The sequence below is a fragment of the Pipra filicauda genome, unplaced genomic scaffold (genome assembly GCF_003945595.2).
Source record: "Pipra filicauda isolate LSUMZ 115617 unplaced genomic scaffold, ASM394559v2 scaffold209_size2725305_pilon, whole genome shotgun sequence".
Classification (NCBI taxonomy): domain Eukaryota; kingdom Metazoa; phylum Chordata; class Aves; order Passeriformes; family Pipridae; genus Pipra; species Pipra filicauda.
This window is the reverse complement of record NW_024104320.1, coordinates 1085168-1099436: the sequence shown is the minus strand read 5'-3', so window position 1 is coordinate 1099436 and position 14269 is coordinate 1085168. Positions and strand designations below refer to the sequence as shown.

The 14269-nt window shown below is 44.4% G+C and overlaps 1 protein-coding gene across 7 annotated transcripts in view; it reads right to left on the bottom strand.

The window, feature by feature from the left end:
* The window catches only part of KLHL29 (kelch like family member 29), a 393217-nt gene that overhangs the window by 36285 nt on the left and 342663 nt on the right, over positions 1-14269 (bottom strand). For all 7 annotated transcript variants that reach the window (XM_027749235.2, XM_027749234.2, XM_027749237.2 and 4 more), the window contains one exon: positions 2115-2313. In XM_027749235.2, the coding sequence (XP_027605036.1) occupies positions 2115-2313 (199 nt within the window). The remainder of the gene's footprint in view (positions 1-2114; positions 2314-14269) is intronic.

Sequence of the window (14269 nt, the reverse complement as noted above, 5' to 3'; positions counted from 1 at the left end):
TTTTTTTGCTTTACCTGGAGAAGGATTTTCCAGACACAGATAAGATGTGCTCAAGCCATGTATCATGGTCATAATCTACCTGGTGCTTGGAAATGTGATGTAGGTAGCCCCTGCTCTAATACAGTTATTAACTGAGCTTTATCTGTGCTTGAACAGCTCCCCCAAGCCCATAAGATGCAGGGTGTCCAGCTAGCCAAATGCAAAACTTTTGCACTCCATATCTCAAAGGTTTTATTTCCACTTCACAGACAGAGTCGAGTCATATCTGATCTCTGTGTTACTCCAGACTCTTCTCTAGACTCATCCCCACAGAGATGGGTCACAGTTTAATCCTGGGATGTTTTCTAGCTCCATCCAAGAATTAAGTGCTGGAGATAGTTTGGACTTAGCATTTAGCAGAAGTGTTAAAAACCTTCCTGCAGAAATTATAAGCCCCTGTGCAATTTGTTTCCAGGAGAGGTGGGCTCAGAAGTAGGACCATGAGGCCACAAGCTGGAAGGAATCGTCATTTTGAGAGCTTGTCTTGTGGCTGGAGCAATTGCTGTGATGTGTTACAGTGCCCAGCCCAGAGACAAGTGTGCACAGGTGCAGGGCAGAAGGGAGATTGCCAGCAAGAGAGATGAGGAGCTGCAGCGGAGAGGAATGCGTCTGCAGAGTAATGGATTATCGTCACTCCTCATTAGCATTTTCAAAAAATATATTTGTGTCATTCAAGCAAGGTTACTCTCTTAGAAGTTATTAAGATAAAGTGCTGTACAGTTTTAAATAAATATTTCTTGGTAACAAGAGATCATTATTTTTGCGCCATACCAGAAAATCTAATCACCTGTGCAAGACATAACTTGATTATAATCAATGACCTCGAGAGGGCATGTGACATGCTGCAGCGAGTCCACAAAGGGTGTTTAGAGATCCTTTGTGCCTCCATGAATGCCGCTGATATGCAAAATAACATGATTCTATATAATTAGACTCTGACCTAAAAAACTATAATCACCCTCTCTTACCCTGAGAGAATCACTTTTCCCTCATCAACAAGATTCTGGAAATGGATCACATTACACCTACAATTTTATATACATAAAATAAGCACTTTTCAAAAATCCCTTCAAACATCACACCATTAGTCGTCTTCAATGAAAGACTTTTTAGGGTAGATTGTTATTGAAAGTCCTCTACACTTCGTCCTTGTGAAAGGTGTCTTGATGAGGCAGCCTCCCGGAGCTGCAAATGCCGTGGTTTGATATGCCATCTCCGTGCCACATTAGCATTAGTGGCAGTGACAGAAAGTTTTGTCTGGCTTTGTGATTGCACTTATGGGAGGCAGAAGTACAGGCAGCATGTTAAAACAATTCACCTGTTTCATCTGACCCCTTCTGGGATGCAGTTTTCCTACATGGTATTTGCACTTTCTGTTAAACAAATATTTAGGCTATTTCTCTCATCACCACAATATGGGCTGGGCTGGCAAGTTGGGCACTTAGGTTTTTTCCATGCATTTTTTCCAAAAAGGAAAATTCATATGTTCCTTGGGTGAAAAACTTCTTAAAAAGAGTCAGATCTCCATAGCTGCTGGATTTTTAAAAGGGAGTATGTCATGTGTGATCCATTTCTTTTGGAGGCACTAAACAAGCTGAACTGGTACTGTGAGCTCCACCATATAAAAATATTATATTTACAAAGGGCTGTGAAAGTGAAGCTGTGAGATGAATATTAGTCAGAACCTCCCCACAAGAGGTTCAATGGCAAAGAAGCAAATTATTAAACTATTTTTGCAGCTGGAGAAACTGAGGCACAGAGGGCAAGGGGCTCACTTTCAGGACAGCAGGGGAATGTTATGTCTCTGCCAAAGACAACCATTCCTAAAAATTAGGCTCCTTTTAAATCCTATTTCAGGAGTGTACATCTAAACACCCATGTCCACCCACTGGGGGAGGCTTTCTAAATGCCTGAGGAAAGTAGAAATGGAAAACTGAGCTTCAAATATCACCAGATCCTGAGAATGAGACAAGAAAAGGAGCCAAGATCTGTCCCCCATCCAAGGGCATGTCCTGACCATGTTCAGGAAACACTGGACCAGGGAGCTGGTGCTGTTGAAGGAAGATTTGCTTTACCTGCAGAGAGCCTGGGCCGGGTCCTCGGCGTCTGCATCTCTTGTCGGGCGTGTGGCAGCATGTGATAACGCTTGGCTTCGTTCACCAGATCCCGGCAAGCCTCCGAGGACTTTATCAACTCCTCATTGTCAACAACGTTCAGCAGATAGCTGGGATGGATGAAGGGGAGGCGCACCACTGCCAGCAGCTCCGCAGCGTACTGTGAGGGGGGAAAAATAATGACACACTGCAGCCTTCATGTCAGAGTTCAGCCACCTGGCATTTCCACCTCCTTCCCTGTAAACCATCCCCTGTCATCCAATCTGGAAAGACACTTGCCATAAATGCTGCACAAAAGCCCTGCCTAATGACCAGGTGAGACAGAGACAACAGAGCCCTCAGTACTTCCCAGCCCAGGCTGGGTTTGGTCCCAGAGACTGAAAATAATCTTCAAAAGGTGGCAACTCCTGTTATACAGCCCTGTATGGAGGGATTTTTGGAAATAAAAGCTCATTCTGAACTCAGGCTGAATATAACACCTTGTGCGCTGCCAGCATGGAGTAAGCATTCCAGTTATCTGAATTAACTTTGAAATGTGAGTGTGGTTGTTGCGCTGTAATAAAGCCTCAAAACAACTCTTTTCTGGCACTATAAATGTGAGACAAAAGTCAGTAACCAGGATGGATTTCAACAATTAAATAATATCAACCAATTTGCTAAAAATCTTTTAATTAATAGGCTTTATTTGTTGGTGAAGCAAATCATGTAGCTCTAGCTTTTGTGGAAGTCTGACTCCAGAGGGTGCTATAGAAATACTGACAGTAAGTTTCATCTTCTAAACAAATACATTAAACTTCAGAGGGTAAAGGACACCTGAGCAAATGAAGCTGTCTGTCACCAAACATGGTTTAATGGAGAGCAAAATCCCAAGAGAGAAAACTGCAATCAAAAAACCAGGAGTCCATCCCCAGATTATTCTTTTTATATATTTGGGTGTATCACAACTCAGCACGACAACACAGTGAAAAGCAGAGCAATGGGAAAACATGGAAAAGCAAGGCACACAAACAGGATGCAAACTAGAGGGTGCACAGCAAGAAAAGATAATCATCTGTTGTAATAAATATTCATACAGTGGAAGCATCCAAAGATCCCAACTGGGATTGAGGCCAGGATGCGAATAAATATTCCTGAGGTCCATGAGACTGGTCCCAAGAAACACTGGGCGCCAGCAGCATCTGTTGGACTGCAGATGCCTCTGGTCTTCCAGAAGCTACTTGGCTCTCACTTTCTTTTTCAGCAGTATGCCTGTCCCTGCAGCATGTGAGAGCCAAGTCACAGTAGGAGCAGGAGCAGGAGCAAGAGCAGGGATGGGAATGGAGCAAGGGCACAGTGAGATGGGAAGGCAGTGGTATGGACTGAACCAGATAATGGGCTGGCCAGCAGGTGGAGGATGCAGTGACACCCGTGACCACTTTCAGGGCTTCACCTTTCCCCACCCAAACTGAAGAAATAGGCTTAATTTAGAAGGAAAACAAAGGGTATCTACTCCCAACTCACACTGCTCTCCTGCTGGAGAGTCACATCAGCCTGGTGCAAGTTCAGTCAAAGCAAAGATGCAGTGACCTGTGGGCAGCTGAGCCCCACAAGTGCCTGTGGGGCTGTGGGACCAGGAAGATGACCGAGGTCTCAAGTTGACTCTCAGTGCCCTGTTTATCAGCTCTCCTCAACACAGGGGCTGGTAATTTTAGGTACGGCCTGAAGAGTTGATGCCTGGTTATTCTGCAGTTGTTTGGGATAAAAATGTTGTTTGGTGATGCAAAAGGAGCAGTAAAATGACAGTGCTCATCTGGAAAAAAACCACGCCTGTGAGTAGTAAGTTCGTGACTCCTCGCTATTAACTCCAGTGTGGCACAGGGCCAAGTAGGGCTTGAGATCATTTCATCAACCTTGAAGTGTAAAAGAAGACACTCCTCTCTTTTCCCTTGCTGAATCCATTTCTGAGGTGCTTTCTAGGAGATACAACGGCTGCTCCTTCCCTGGAGTCACAAATGTCAGGCACTTGGCTGCAGATATCTTAATGTCATTAAACGGTACCATGTAGGAGAGGGAGCAGTGGACATATGGCAGTGGGTGGCAAAGCTCTGACTTCAAGAAGTGCTTTTTTTAAGAAGGTTGGGGGCGTTTAACCTTACATTGAAGCCAAGATGAAACGTGGTGTTGGGACAGGGGAATAATGCAGAGGGAGGGTACAACCAGGGATGAGCAAGACAACCCCACAGGGGAGGTTAATTCCCACTACAGGCTGATCAGGAAGTAGTATGAGTCACTAAAGGGCAGTTTAAATAGAGTTTGAAAACACATGGAGTGTACAGAAGAGCCAGCATCTTCCCTTGGTGTGGTGGGACACGCTGGAGCTGCCCCTGACACTCCTGAGGTTGGTCTGCACTGGAAGCAGACACAACACAAATCAATACAAAACACCAGCGCCAACGGTTGTGCCACTAAATTAGGACATGGGGTTCAACAGGCACCACCATGTCCTGAAGTGGAGTGCGAATTAGCACTGGGAAAACAGCTCCCCTCTGAGAGAGATGGGACAATTCCCATGGGCCCAGCGGAGTTACCACCTCCACTTCCCACCCTTCCCTGAATAAATGGGGCATCACTGCTGCCTGAGCACAGTGAGCTCTCCCTCTTGCTCACCCACCTTGCTTTAATTAGATAAGTGAGAAAATGTGATTCTGTTTCTCTCCTGGATTCCCCCCCTCCTTTCTCTCTTCTTTTGTCTGAGCTCGTGGCTTATTTTGAAGGGGAATAATAATTAGAACATGTTGCTCCCTTTCATCAGCTTGAAAGTTGATGTCAGATATCAAAACCGATGTCACTTTTCACTCTTATTCTTTCCTTTGCTCAAACAGCTACAAAAAGCTGGCGCTGTGTGTGTGTGTGTGCACGACCACACGCAGTCACGACTCGGGCTTGGCGCTGAGAGCATTGAGGGTACATAGAATTGCAGTGTTTTTCACCAAGGGATTTGAGGAGTATGAACCATCGCAGCGTCTCCAGAAGACAAGAGACGCTTTTATAAAGCACTGTCTTTTTGCACAGCTCTTTTAAGCACTATAGTCAAGGGTGAATTTCATTTAGCCTCACTGATTTAAGAATATTCAAGTGATTTAGGCAATCAGCTGCCTTTTTCTTTCAGATTCTCCCTTACGAAGGCTTCCTAGCTCCGTTAGCTATGATTGTACTAAATATCCTGTTACTATTATCCTTTTCATTTAAGATTGGAATAAGCACCATAAAGCATTTCAACCTCCTTACCATCAGTTATTTGCTCTCCATTCTCTCTTGTCCTTCCGTTGTTCCTTATACAGCTATGAAATATCTACTGCACCTACTGACGTTACCAGTTATTATTAAAGCAGCAGAATACCTGTGCATGGCAAATTGCCAAATTCAGCAGACAGGAAACTTGAGTCCCTGGAGTTGTGGTTTGTGCCTGTAACCCCCAGAATGTTTTCTTCTCCCTGCTCGACTACAGGTGCTGTCTGGACAAGTAGAAATACTTCTCAGGTCTTTCTTGGAAACCACTCACGACTGCTCTACAGCCTGCATCACATGCCAGCATGAAGTAGAGAATATTAATGCCCCTTCTGGACTACAGTTACGAGTTATCAGCTCATAAACATGAGAGACCATAGCTCAGCTCCTTGAGAATGGGCACCATTATGCAAAAATCTAATGAATTTATTGTTTAAAATGCTAGGAAAGTGTTTGAATGATGTCAGGACTGTTTTTTCAGGTGACATGAACCTCAGCACAGCTCCTGTTGGGTGAAGGGAGCTGCTCTGGTCCATAAACCCCCTGTTGAGTGGTGATGCTGCCAGATACCACGTGCATGACTGGGGTGATTCTGCAGGAGTCAGGGCACTACTGCCACATAAGCAAAGTCTTTGTAGATAGTCACTGCAGACACAGTAGAGCAGAGACTTCTAAGAGATAATATCTGACCTGCTTCAAGGCACATGTTTCACTGATACTGATTGCAGTGGCTGAAGAGAAAGCAGGATCTTCCACCAGCCTGCAATCACAAGTGTTTCATAAAAAACAAGGAGGGAAAAATCTTAGGAGTTCTTATCTTTACGCAATTACCAAACATTTTTGGGGGAGAGATTCAGCTTTAGATTCAGACACCTAAATGGGTTCATACAAGCAAGTATTTACTTGTCAGCCAGACATACGTAAACTCCTGTTATAATTAATAGAGATTTAGTCAACACACTTAACACAGTCCTCAGAGCAATCTGAGCTGATAGGATCCAACACACACCAGGGGAACCAGAGAATGTCCCCTTCTGGGCCATCAGCTCCTAAGACAGGGAGTGTGTTCCTCAGGACATGCCTCAGACCATGCCACATGGAGATGCCTACAACCAGCAGCCACTCCAAATTGGAGGGTTATTAATTCCCGCCTCTGACAGGAATCTTTGCGTCCATTTGTCCTAGGTACTGTGCTCAGAAGGTTGTGATCATACCGTGAGGAAGCCTAAGTGTTACCATTGGGTCAGCACTGACTCAGAGGAATATATGACCAACATGATTAGCTATACCTTAAAGTTGACCCTTTCAAGCCTTTCCCCAATAATACATAAATTACTCCCATCTCAGTAGGCAGGCCAGCACTTTAGCAAATGAGATTAAAAAACACTCTAATGCCTTTTTTTATTCCTGGCTGGTAGTTTGAGTGAAGACATTTACTTTGCTAAACTTTTTATGGCATTTTTTCTCCTACTGATTACATCAGTATTATGAATGCTTGCTTGCAAGTGAGCTTTGTTCTGGTATCTTCACAGTCTCAGTTAAAAAACCCACTTCACTATCACATTAAAAATAATCTTTTATTCTCTTAGAGTGTTTTATACTCTAATCCAGTAAAATCCTCACAAGCATTCTCCAGAAGGACTCTCATTGTGTTCCTGCATAGACTTGGGCCATAACAATATACAGTTTTTACAGGAAGTATGTTTACTGCTACAGAATCACATTTCCTGCTCCTTAAATTTTCTACTGGAAAGCTCTCAAGATTTTTAACATTTTTGAAGTAATGCCCAAAGAGGTTAAAATAATGTTTCCCTTATGCCTTATAACTCATCTGTCTCTAGTTTACCATTCTCCTTACAAAGGACCCTTTTGTGCTATCTGCTTCTAAAGAAACAGGTTTCAGCTAGAAATACAAATACAGAAGGTAGATTACCCAAATTATGATAGGGTTTTGCTCCAATGAACTGCTCTTTATTGCATAATTGCAAGACTTTTTAAAAACATTATGAAGTAGGAACATATTTGATTCATTCGAGAGCCCTGAAGGAGATTTATGTCATCTTATATAAACCCTTGGTTCAGACTTGACCCACGTCATGCACCATCCCAGTGTTAGGGCTGAAGCAAGAACCTCCTTAGACAAAGAAAGCCACCAGGGACAGATCTGAAGCAGAACCAGTTCCCACTGCATTAAACTCTTTCAAGTGAGTGCAGCACACATTGATTAAAAACCACCCTCCAAATGGCAGATGTGAGTCTTTGACGCCCACCCTGCAGCCAGGAAATGAACCGCCCAGGGAGCTGTGAGGTGGTGGTCACACACGCCGACACACTGGAGTGGTGACATGAGTGGTCCCTCCCTACAACCATCTCCAACCCAGCCCAGGCTTCCCCTGCAGGTTACCCAACCTGATATTCAAAATATTGCTGGCTCCAAGCTTGCAAGTGTAAGCCCAACAGGGAACAGAGCATTCTGTTGGAAGGGACCCACAAGGATCATCGAGTCCACCTCCCAAGTGAATGGTCTGCACAGGGATCGAACCCGTGACCTTAGCACCATGCTCTAATCAACTGAGGTTTGGGGAAACCAAAGCTGTTGGTGCACTGCTTTGCCATTCTCACAAAAATGCCTTTTTTGGCTAGATTTTCCTGACACTGCTCTGCTACTTGGTAATGGGGGTACTTACTTTGATACATCTAACCCCTGGGTATTACAAAAACACAATGTGTTTCCAGTAACCTCCAGCACATTCCTACACCCAAGGTCATATCCAAGCCCAACTAAGCTTTCTGGTACGCTTGGAGTATTCACTAATCACCCATATTGACTCCTTGGAATTGCAATGCTGCCTCCAGATTAAACCCAAAGGCTTGGTAGCCTGTCAGCCGACAGCTTCATAATATCATGAGATAAACATGTGGCAGAAAATCTGGTTCGCAGGCACTGGGTTCAGCTGGTGGCTCGGTGGCAGGATGCCACGTGCATAAATCTCATGCCTAGCAAGAAGGAAAGAGCAGCCCCACTGTCTTCCTGAAATCAGGTTTCAACGTGACACGTTTATGGCAGCACAGCTGACTAAACACTGTAATGTCATCAGTGCCCGTCCCCTTCTCTGAACGGTTTGCAGCAGTAATACGATGAGAGGTTTTCAAATACATAGGAAAATAAATCACTGATCCATCATACTTGGAATTTGCCTGATACTAAGGATTAAAAAACCCTCACTCTTGCCATGCATTCTCTAGCTTGCTGACTACAGTCTATGAAATAACCCCACAAAGCTCCCCCAAAGGGCACTAGAGGTGAGCGGCGTTTCTTTTGTTTATGGGCAGTCACCTACTCAAACACCTGTTAGCACACAGATGCATCCTAAAAGCACTCTGCCACCAACCAAATGGCTGAAGCTTCTCATGTGCTTCACAGAACCAAGCAAACTCCTGATACCTCCATCCCCACAACACACTGGCACAAAATCCATGTGCAGGAACTCTCAAAAACGCTTCTTGCTTATGATGTAAAATGGTTGTGTTTCTGGAGGTTGGTCCTGAGCACTGGGACCATGTGCAGCAACAGGTAAAAGCAAGGGAGCATGTGTGAGGAGCTGCTTGCAGATGTGGGTCTTTGTGAGGCTGTTGCTTCAGCAACAGCAGGGAAAGATTTTGTAAAAAACAGGAAAACATGTTAGAAAAGCCACAAATGAAGAGACTGAGCAGACTGGAAGACAAGGGAACTCCTCAAACCAATTAAAACTTCAGAGAAATAATTTGGTAGATTTTCTGTCAAGAGTATCCCTTAAAAAAAAACTTAAAAGTTTAGTCAGGAGGGAATTTCAGGAACTGCTAATCTCACCTGCATCCTCTCTTTTATTTAATGCAACTTTTTACTCCAATCCATAGCTAAGGGCATGTTCCTGCACTGATTCCATTCCTGCTGCTGCCTTTTCTTTCCCCTCTGTAAGCCCGTACAGGAGCTGAGTGTGTCTGCAAAAGCTTCATTTAAATCGGAGCTCTTTGAGCCGCCCATCCCTGGGAAATCACAGGGGTTACTGCTCATCCCTTGCGTTTTTCACTTTCAGGGAAATTGAAGCTTCTTGTACTTTCATTATGGCATCTTTCTGAATTTGTCTGCTCTTCCCACAAATGGATTTCAAAGCACCAGAGTAGTGTGGGCTTTTCAAAGAAGCCTAATTGAGCTGTTAGAGAGTGTTAGTGCCTAATTCACTTAGGCTCCCTTGGAAGCATCCTTTTTCATATTTATTTCAACACTCTTCCCAGAAACTTAATGCTCTTAAGTACATTGATCGATCAATTAATTTCTTATTATGATGAACTAAATAATTTGTACATGCTGGTATTGCATATCAGCTTCTCTCATTACCTCCTTGTCATCACAGAGTAGAGCTGGAGTTGTCAGTTACCTGTCAGATTCTCCATTTTCTTGAAGCAAACTGCTTTTCCACATAATTTTGGAGGGTCTTTAAAATGTGCCTGAGAAATAGGGGATGTCCCATCTGCTCTTTCAGGGTTACCAACCCTTCTTCCTCTGTAGCATCTTGCCTTCGAACTGCCACTCTCTGTCACTGCCAAAATATAGCTCATGGGCATTTGTAGCATTTTTGACATAAATCCTCTTCTCCTTCTCTCCACCACTTTTCCTTACCCTCACTGACAGATACAGGGCTTACAGGTGGGCTTTGTGTTTGCTCAGTGTTAGACTAATTTGCCAAGTCTCAAATTCATCCCAGTGGTCCTTACTCTTGTTACAACCCTTGCATCCTTCCAGGCAGCTCCTCTCCTTGGGGCTTCAAACACTTGTAGACGTTTATCCCTCTTTAGCTGTCATTAGGCCAAGTCATGCATATTCACATCTTTTAATCTTTTTTTTCCTCACATCAGTTCCTTCAGTCTTTTAATCATTTGTGTTGCTCCTCTCTAAATTACCTCAAATTTGTCTATGCATCTCTGATTCTCAGGCACCATGAAGATGCCATTTAGATAAATCTGCCTCTGAGGACACAAGTTCATAGAAAGCTTGTTAATGCTTTTATGGTGGAGACATTTCATTTTGCTGCTGGACACTATGATTTTAAATAGGGTTTGGAAAAAGGGCACATGATTATATCCTTGCAGAGTGCAACAAAAGGTGACTGCCATTCAGCTGAGCCTCTTGTGCGTCACTCATTGCTGCAGTACCTGTCTCTCTCCTAGCACTACTCTGGGCAACTTGTTGAAATGTTTGCCCTCTCCTCATTTCTTGTCCCTCCTCAGGGTGAGAGGGAAGCTACATGCAATGGGGAGTCTTGTTTTCCCAGGCCTTCTATGATTAATAACTATTTGCTATTTTTTTTATATCGGAGAAAACAGATACAACTTTGGACTTGGAGCAGAAGGTGGGAAAGTTTCCAATGAGCTTTGGTACATCCGTGCTTTGGACAGGCAGCAAATTGCTATACATCCAGCAACTTCACACCTTTCCTATCCTCCACAGATGCCGGGCATGACTGCAGCTCTGGAGAGCTCTGGCAGTTGTCAGTACCTGTGGACAATATGGTTCACTATCCACTGGATCCTCCCAGCAGCTCACATGGGAAGCATCACTTCCCTCCAGCTTATAGTGTAAGAAATGGGGGTAAAAAGGTGAAACAACCCGCCCAAGGCCATGCAGAGAGCAGGGGGATGTGCTCAGGTGAAGACTGTGTGGGGCCTGGCAGAAATCTTTCCTTGTTTGGGTGGCTCAGACCATACTGGTTTCAGACAGTAAAGCCTCCATTATGCAATATATTTTTTGCATGAGTTTGCTGGAGTTGTAACAAGCTTATCAAAGGGATAAACTGTTAGGATAAACCCTACAATCTTGTCCATCAGTCAGGAAGAGAAATAAATGGAAAAAAAAGAGTAGATTCAGCTTTCCCAGATGTGTCAGTCAGCTGCAGGCTTTCCATCAGTGACAGCAATCAGGAGGACTCCTACAACCAGAGCTCTGTGTTCACTGGTACAGGAAATTACTGACTAGTTCTGACCTCACATCACAGGCTGCTTCTTTTGGTCAGACCCATTTTACACAACTGCACTACCACCAGCACTAGAACAGCTCCATAAACGTTACCATATGAGCCAGGGCACTGCTCAAACGCACTGGGGGAATAGCTATTTACCAAATCCTGGCTTAACCCTTCACTCTCTGAACTGCCTCTTTGTATTATGCAGAGGATCAGTAACCCTTAAAGCACTGATATTCTCTCTTTGTAACAAGGCTCGGGTGCTCTTTCATAATCCCACAGCACACTTGAATAAGCACTGTTCGTACAGCACAATGTGCACAATTAAACATCAGTCAGGGAGCAGCTTTTCAACTTGCATTGCAAAAAAATCCTGGTTCCTTCCCTGTCACTGCCCTCCAGCCTGGTGGGGAAAGAATTTACAAAAGCAGAATCAATTAAGACACCTGAAGAAAAGCTTTTAGAAAGGCAGAGAAGAGCAGGTAGACAGCAAAGTCAGTGCCCTTCCAGGAGAACGGGAGGCTCTGCTGAAAATCTCCTTCCCAGAGGCTTTCAGCAGGGGATCGGACAGGAGGGGAGGCAGTGAAGGATAAGTTGTTGTAAGATCACGGCATGAGGCTGCGGTGAGGGGGAACATGAGTGGTGAGATTTACTGTCCCCAGGCGTCAGCCTGCACTGCAGAGTGACACAAAGTCATTACAGCACAAGGAGTTCTGGAGGGCTGCAGCTGCCCTGGGGCAGAGGGTGCTGAGTCAGAGAGAAGCTCCTCTGTGGGGATGTCTCTGCTGAGCAAGCCCCTGCCAGGCTTTGCCAGGGAAGATGGACGTGCAGGTGAGATGAAGAGCACAGACCTTTCCCTGTTTGTGCCAGACCTCCACCTTTGGGAGAATCACCAATGCAGAACTTGGAAGAAGGTGCCGAAGAGTCATTTTAGTCACCTGCCATTGGAGCTATTGAAAATAAAAATGTTGACAATAGAGCCTTGCCTGTCAAGGCAAAGGGAAATGGGGAGAAACAAAGAAAGTGGGGGCCTTGGAAATCCATACTCTGAAGGATTTAACTGCCAGCACTGCCAGACTGGTCACCTGAGGAGCACAGGTGATGTCTTCAGATTGCTGCAATTCATGGTGCAATTCATAATGCAATTCATTCATCAACCGTCCCAACAGTCCTAGTGTCCTCCATCCCAAAGAGTTTAAAGACAGCTCATAGAATCTATCTCCAAACTGGGAATAAAATAAAAATATCCATGCACAGCTCCTGCAAGAAGGTCCATCCCATGTTCAGCATTACCACAGTCACCCAGCCCTGCAGAGCTCTCAGTAGACTGTGCATCTCATAGGAGCGTGGGCACTTCCTGGCATGGTGGGCCTTGCTGCACACCAAGCACAAATTTTCACTCATCATCATCTTTATCAGAAATAAGGTTATTTAGGTTTATCTTCCTTTCTATCCACCATGGAAGCCATTTGTTCCTAGGCTCTGAAAATGTAAAAGTCATTATTGTAAAGATGGTACTTTTCATGGTAAGTGTGAGCTCTTACTTTTAGAAAATAAGAACCTATTTAACTAAGAGCTTTATAATAGATCAAGCAGTGCACAGAGTACTAAGAAAAGTGAGAGCTACTATCTAAATATACTAGTTTAGTGGCAGGATTGGGCAGGAAAATAATTATCTGCTTGGTATCTTTTATACTAATTTATTCAAGACCCTTATATCTGGATAAATACAAATTAAAAATTAAAAGCCCTTGTAAATGAATGCATGAAACTAAAGCACCACAGAGAAATTTGGAGAAGCAAATAAAACTGCCATCATAAACTACAAAAGCACTGCAGAACCTGGACAGAGGGGAAGGAAACTTGGGAATAAAAACCCACAGAAAACCAACTGAATTGCAACATGAAGGGAAGAGGGGATAGTGGTGGTGACAGCAAGAAAAAACACCACTTAAAAACCCAAATTCCCAACATTGCTTCAGCAAGGCGTAGAAGGAAATATTTAAAACCGCAATTTTGAGAATGTAACTCAGACCACCTGGTGAGTGACACCTTCTGTTGGCACCAGGCAGACAGGCTCCTGCTGCAGGGTTCCTGAACTCTGACCCCTGGGAATAATCCCCAAGGTCCCATTAAGTTTAGAGTGGCACAGAGCTGACTGCTGCCATCAAACTTTAGGCAATCAGGGAAATACACTGTAAAACAGTGTGTTTTTCGAGGCCAACAAGAGACAAAGAGGGGACAATTTCAATAAATCAAAGATACTGTGCAAATGTGTTAGGCAATAATAATATTGAGCAATACTAAATGGCATTGCTGGCACATGGAGGATGTGATCAGAGAGCGTGGCGAGTCCCCAGGATGGGATTGCCCTGTTGAGCCACATTCCCTGCTCACACAGGGCAGGAACCAGTCCTGGGGGCTGCAGGATGCTGGCAGAGACCAGGGGTGAGCTGGTGGAGCAGCATAGGCAGCAGAGCTTGGCCTAGTATGCAGTGTCCTTAATACCCTTATCCTCATCCAGCAGCCCGGGGAGAGCAGGAATTCCTGTTTCTCCCACTGTGGAGATGAAGTTCGGATGTGCAACTGCTCTGGATCACATCCAATTACACATTTAACATCCCACTGCACATTTAGGTGCTTGAATTCCCATTTAAATCAAGAAGATCCAGACTGTTATGATATGGGACAGCAACAACATGTGGCCAAGTGTCTCCCTGAGTCCCGGTCTGGTCCATAAGCAACTGGGCTGTCATCCTTAAACCAGACATAACTGTGACTGTGGACCAACAGAAGCATATCTGGCCTCTGAAGTGGAAAGGAGGAAAACAACTTTCCCCTTCTGTGGTC